The sequence below is a fragment of the Populus trichocarpa genome, chromosome 15, assembly GCF_000002775.5.
Source record: "Populus trichocarpa isolate Nisqually-1 chromosome 15, P.trichocarpa_v4.1, whole genome shotgun sequence".
In the NCBI taxonomy this organism is placed as follows: Eukaryota; Viridiplantae; Streptophyta; class Magnoliopsida; order Malpighiales; family Salicaceae; genus Populus; species Populus trichocarpa.
Genome location: NC_037299.2, coordinates 8,676,090 through 8,683,066, shown reverse-complemented (window position 1 = coordinate 8,683,066; position 6,977 = coordinate 8,676,090). Strand labels below are relative to the sequence as shown.

The 6,977-nt window shown below is 31.2% G+C and overlaps 1 protein-coding gene across 2 annotated transcripts; it reads right to left on the bottom strand.

Annotated features, from left to right (window-relative positions):
- Window positions 1-213: 213 nt before the first annotated feature.
- LOC18105790 (chlorophyll a-b binding protein P4, chloroplastic) lies at window positions 214-6,120 on the bottom strand. 2 transcript variants are annotated; one of them, XM_024586945.2, is made up of 4 exons: window positions 5,822-6,119; window positions 5,320-5,735; window positions 5,115-5,243; window positions 214-504 (listed from the first exon to the last, which is right to left on the bottom strand). In XM_024586945.2, the coding sequence occupies exons 1-4, from the start codon at window positions 6,022-6,024 to the stop codon at window positions 497-499; spliced, it is 756 nt and encodes a 251-aa protein (XP_024442713.2). In that variant the 5' UTR covers window positions 6,025-6,119; the 3' UTR covers window positions 214-496. The 2 variants fall into 2 exon arrangements, with proteins under 2 accessions (XP_024442713.2, XP_006374464.3); XM_006374402.3 differs by lacking the exon at window positions 214-504 and adding an exon at window positions 3,662-3,800 and having other exon boundaries at window positions 5,822-6,120.
- Window positions 6,121-6,977: the final 857 nt, after the last annotated feature.

Sequence of the window (6,977 nt, the reverse complement as noted above, 5' to 3'; positions counted from 1 at the left end):
TTTGTATTTTGTTTTTAATAGGGTAATATGCAATCTATTGGATTATTTCAATATAAATGTTTCAAAGATCCTTTGTTAATAGATGTTTGGATTTGGATATACTATGTTGGGCCCATGGGCTCGTTCATTTGGACCTTGTCAATAACTTGCGTTCATAGGATCGGAATGAGGGTGAGAATCCAATCAACTTTCCTATTAAGAGATGTTTGTGAGTGTGGTAAATGTTACTTTTTAAATTATTTTTTATTTAGAAATACATCAAAATAATATTTTTTTATATTAGTACCTCAAAACGATCCGAGAATATAAAAAAATTAATTTTAAGCAAGAAAAAATTGAATTTTAGCTAACTTTCCTTTGGGCCACCTTCCCAACCACATCGTTCATTCGACCAGTAGCAAAAGTTATGTTTTGAGGAGTCTGCTGGACGGATCTCACTTGTATGGTCTTGTTGCACAAAAAGACAAGTGCAAGTTTAGTGGGATGATCTAAGCAACTACTGCCCTGCACAAAACAACACATCATTCATCAATAACAACACATCATTCATCAATATAATAAATTTTAGAGAGGAAGCAACAAATGGAAGTTCATGACTTTTCAATTTAATTTCCAAACAGATTAGATTAGTCTTTACACTTAACTCTTAAGTCAAATACACAAAATAATAAGGAACCATATGACACTAACTCTTACATGTCATAATGTTATAAGCTGGAATCATATCAATTAAACAATTGAGGAATAAAGATGCCAACAACCAAGAATGTAGAACTTTAAGATGTAGAGTTTTCTTCCATTTAATTTTAGTTGTTTAATCTTTTCCTACATCTTCTTGGCAACCAAACAAGAAAGAAATAACCAAAATAAGACAAAAAATAACAAATAAAATATTTGAAATAGAGTCTTTCCTAAGTGACTTTTGCAAAAGTGACATGTTATCATAACAGTGTTAATCAATTCTAACCCAGCTTTGCACTTCCAACCTATTATCCAAATGGAAAACACTGGTAGAAAAGAAAACATAAACACAACAGCATTACAGACAAACCAGTCAATTAAAAGTTGTAATTACAAAGCTAAAGAGTTATCATATCATTTAAAATAGTTGAGAAATAACCAAAATGAAAATTGCTTGAAATAAATGCAGGAAGACATGAATGCAAGTTGAAGTGTATTTCATTTGGTATATGATGCATTCGTTAAGGTCAAAGTAATTCTATGCATTTAATAACAATCAAAACCAAAAGGTCCTCAAATTTTATCAGCTTAAAATAGAGGAATAGCCAGTCATAATTTTGTTTTTTTTTTTACAAAAAGCATTACATACAAAACTATCTCTTAAGACGTAATCAAACAAAACATTTATAAACCATCAAGATAAATTACCAAAAATCAACAAACAAGAACAAAACTTTTAAAAAGATGTAAACTTTTTAGTCTAAGCATGTTTATTTAACTACTAAAAACTACACATAAAAAATAAAAAAAATGAAAGCTTGTCAAAGACCTACCTTTTAAACATATCTCTCTCGTAAAGTTTGAATTTTTTTTTTTATTTGTTACCAAACTTGTTTGTTTGTTAAGAAAAGTTGATTATGAGAGATTATGACTCGCTTGTAATAATAAAAAAACCACCAAATCCTAAGAAAATGAAAAATGAATCAATCACCTATATAGAGTGTGAGAAAAAAAGAGAGGAACGACGATTTGAAACTAGAGATGAATAACAAAAATGAAGAACATCCACACCCTTCAATTTTTTCCTTTCCCCGTGTCTTTTGCTTTCTTTTCCTGCTATCTCAGACCAATTTAACGAGTTGAACAACGCTCACAATAAGTAGTGGGCATTATTCATGAAGTTAGAATGGAGAGCCTTTTAGATAGCATGGATGCTATGGGAAAAAATCACATTAGTTAACTATTATAGTTAAGGATTCTCTTTAGAGATTAAGGGTATGGATGCTATAACTCATTACCATTTTTTTTTGTCAATTCTATATTTAGCTTCACACATGATTAATGCACCTTAACATTGCTAACTATGTACATACCACATCACTTGTAATACTACAAACTAAGCCTGCCAAGTTTCTAGCTTGATTCTACATATATTGCTTTGTATTAATATCCCCTTACCAAAAAAATTTGCTTGTCAAGGTTAGAGTTTAGCTACTTCTATTACAAATTAAAAGAAAATTCTCATGTTGTATTGGTTGTGAGCTGTAGAACTAATGAATTCATAGCCTTGTGGCAGCCACAATTCCATAACTAACCATTTTTTTGTCTAAATTAACTAGAGGATATGGTATTGCACCACCACTAGAAGGTAATAGAATGTGATTAATGATTTAACCATAAACAAGTTTTAACTATGAAAGTATATGAAAGGTAGTGTGAATCTAAGCATTACTTGAAAGATCTAAAGGATAACCTACCTCACTAATCTTATCAATAATCTTGAAAGGGCTATAAAAAAATGACATAGCTTCTTATTAGTATGTTGTACCATTGATCCTTGATGATAAGCTTGTAACTTGAGATATACCTAGTTTATTTCATATCAATGCGATGTTTGTCAACCAAATTCTTTATATGTTTTTAAGCCTATTGGAAATGAAACTTAAGCAAATCCCAACATAGTTTCTTTCTCACTACTATTAATAATAGTATCACAATGTCATATTAGAAGACATATTATATAACACAAAATAATCCATTTCGATTAATTCTTGCAAATTCCCTAATTCAATAAAAAAAAATTATAGCATTAATTACTTCAATTTATACCTAATTTCTTTCATTGGATAAAATCCTCTAATTATCCTAAATTGTTAAAAAAAAATCAACATAAAACCCTTTTTCTTGTAATTTAAACCTAATTGATATAATTGATTGTTTTAATTCATACCTAGTTGCTTCAACTGCGTAAAATTCCCTAACTGTCCCAATTAGGCCTAAAATTCAATATAGAACTCTAATTGAAACCTAATTGAAGCAATTTATAACATCAATTGATTTATTTGATAACTAATTGCTTCAATTAAACAAAATTCACCAAATGATCAATTATCCTTTCTAGGACATTCAACATAAAACCCTAATTCATTTAAATTCAAGTAAACCTTAACATAACAAAATAAATCCATTTAGTGATCACTTCAATCCTAGCATAATCATGAAATAACAACCAATTTCACAAAATTAAAAGTGATATAGAGTGCTTACCTTGATTTGTTTAAACGAAAGTGGTGGAAGTGATAATGGCGGTGCACTAGGTGTATAATAATAAATCCACAGTAAAAGTGAGAGCCCTTTTAATTTAAGAACAAAAATTAAGAAAGATATTCAATAGGTTTAAATAAGGGGGTTGTTTGCGTGATAATAAACAATATTTTCTAACTATCCATGCATCTTATCGAGAGTTTTTAACAATTTAAACTAAGAATTTTCATTTATTGATGAGTTATCTATAGTTTTATTAGGTGAGTGTTATTATTAAACCTCTAATTAGGCAATTTAGGAAATGAGTAATGACACTCGAATTCATAGTCTTCATTTGCTTATTGACCGTTAGAGTCTGAGAATAGAAAAATATTGAGATGACATCCCTTCTTGTTTAAAAACCCGGGTCTTTAAAATCCGAAGTTTGATATGGATGTGGAAATGGGATTTTAGAGCCCAAAATCAAAATAAACAAACATTGAAATACGAGAGGTTAAAACATGAGATTTTAAATGTTAATATAAACATGGATGTCCTATAAATAAAAGGATGAGCCTTTAACCATTAAGAGATTCCTACAAAACAAAGATTTTGTGAAAATATAATTAGATATAAAATAAACAAGGAAAGAAAATCAAATCATATAAAAAAAAAAGAAAAAAAAAAAAGGGGTCTTCATTTATTTTATATTGGATCTAAAACCTAAATTCCATATCACATCACATAATTAAACAAGATAGGATTTGAATATAAGATTTAATATCACCTAAAATTAATCAACAATTACAATAAAGTGCAAAAAATTAACTAATATAATTCAATTATTATATAAACTATACTATGGTTATATCTGATAGGGTCAAGCACATTTATTAAGATGAAAAATCATAACTCTAATTTAAACAATCCTAGAAACATATGTAATCATATATATTTTTCATACTCAAGCGATAACAAAAGAGAACTTCATTACCAAGATTCAAATGGCCTAAGTAGAAAAAATATTTTTATATATAGAGCTTAGGGTAAATAACATCTTTATAAATCTCATAAGCTATTTAAAAATTTAAAAATTCACCACAAATCCCCTTTTCCATCCAAATATCCTTAATCACTATTTAAACAATATAGTAAAATTTAAAATAAATTAATAAATTATAGGTTGAATATTAAGAAAATTAAACCAAGATTGACCAAAATTAAATAATTTATCCATGTACTAAAACAATAATCATATCCATTTTGTTATATTCTTTCTTTAGTTTCAGAAGTTCTTTTTTTAAAAAAAAAATTAACTATCCTTTTCCTATAAGGATGAAGAATATTTTAGCTGCAAAAGGAGAATTATGTAATAATTTCTTAAATGTTAACAAGATTTCTCTTATATGTTCAAATTTTGAATGATATCTTAAAGAAGTTGTTGTAATTTACAATAAATCATATCTAGAAATAATTAAAAAGGACTAATTATGCTTCATCACATGTTCTTAGAATCTTTGAGGAGCTTTATAGAATAAAGAAAATACAAAAATGGGTTTGATAATATTAAGTGAGGTATTAGGTAGTGAAAGAAACATAATTCATGACAATTGATGATTAATGTTTTGATATATAAAACAATCATCTTCAATTTAAAAGTCATCTTATATTAACTTTAACACACACATTTTTATTAAAAATACATCATAAATTAGCATTTTCACACACACACACACACACACATATATATATAACAAAAAATAAAATAAAGATCAATCTATGTGAATCATAATGCCACTTGTTCCCCTGTACATTGAAGTTTACTTGTTTACATCGATACATAAATTTCATTCATCCATGTAAAGAAACAGACAAGATGACTCCAATTCATCTCCGATGAATTTAGTTACCGCTAAATGTTTGGACGATGGTGTTGTGCCACGGGTCTGAGATGTGCTGCAAGAGGTTGTCGAACGGTCCTTTGCCGGTCACATTGTGCTGAATCACAAATCCTAAGAATGCCAACATTGCCAATCTCCCTGTCGCATAAATCAGACAACATTAGCTTAGCCAAAAACAAGTAAAAGCTCAATTAACCAGGTTTTGGATAATCACCATTGGCAAGCTCTTTCTCTTTGGCCTCAATTGTGGGTGCAAAGTTGAGGGGGTTGAAGATGCCGCCGGGGTACCCGCATTCATTTGGAGGCAAGCTGTATTGTTTGAAGATGGGATCTTGGTTAACGCATCCTGGGTTCTTAATATCTTGCCACCTTCTTATCTCGACGTAATGGAACAGTATGAACTCGATCACAAAGAGGGTTGATGAAGACGCAAAGTATTCTGCTTTGCCAGCATCATACCACTGAGGAGCATTGATGATTCCAATCTTTGTGAAAACTTCTGGCAGTAGCATTCCTGCAACGCCCAACATGGCCCACCGACCATTCACAAGCTCAGCCTGAACGAACCATCTCAAGTTCTCAGGGTCCTCAGCAAGCCCGAGGGGGTCAAACCCATTATCACCTGGAAGGCTGAGTTATACAAGACAAGGTTTCAGTCAATGCTAATTGAGAGCATTAGCTAAGAGAAAAGCTATAAAACATGTTTTCTTTTTCACCTGCCATTTAGATAAGATGGAGAAGGCAAACCAGGTAACCACTCTCCTTTCTTGGCTTCAACCTTGAAACTAGGAGATGACGATGCCATTGGTTTGATGGACAATTCTCTGTTCAGTTTACTTGGAGCCCCAGCGAGAAACCTCGACTTATAAGCACATGGCCGGAAAACGGCAGCAGAAGCTTGTGTTGAGACGGTGGCCATTCTTTTTCTTTTCTTTCTTTCTTCGTTGTTTGATTTTTTTTCCCCTTTCTACCCGAGTTCCGGCAGAGACAGAGGAGGGTCTTGATTAGTTTTTTAAGCTAAAACATGGCTATATAGCTCAATTTCGTCTCAGAGGAACACTTGTGGTTCTTGTTCTTTGTTAAAAATTGACGGTTGATGTGGTTGATTTTATTGATCCAACGATGGAAATGTGCTTTGTGCGTTCGGATGGTCCAATGGGAGCACCAGGGGCTTATCCCTTTATCCTGGTGACATATCCACATATCGATTGCTATGTTTGCTGTTGGCTGAAATAAGATCCTGTGGGCCCCCCCTTTTTGAATGTTGGTGATATCAATGGTAAGACGATTCTGCCACCTAGGATCATATGCAACCAATAAATGCTTCCCACATGGCTAGATGAAGTATCATCTTATCCAAGCCAAGCGACAGATAGATAATCCGCAGAAATACATTTAACTATTTATTAAAAAAAAAAACCGAAAATTGCTGATTGTGTGCACTGTAGACTATAAGTATATTTATCGCGGATTTTAATAGTTGAGTGACAATTTTAGCCTTGGATTTGTTGGCTGCATGAATGGTCATAGAAGGGTGTTTTGGGTATTTCAAATGTTTTTCCTTTGATTTTAGTTGGTTTCCTTCTTCATCTCATGGCAAGTCACAAAAAAATTTTAGATAAATTTTTTTTATCTTGGTTCTCATAGGCAACAAAAAATTAAGGTTTAGCTAGAGAAAAAAAGATCCATAAAAAATATCATGAGACTACAAAGATTGTTTTTTCGATGCAGGAGGGGCCATCCACCACAAGAAGAAAAGAACTAAAAAAATTCTTCCACTTTCGATCCTTATGATAAGTATGTATCTCCTTTTTTGCTTCTTATAAAAGACTTAGACACAATGTATTTGTTTCAAAATCCAAAATCCGTAGA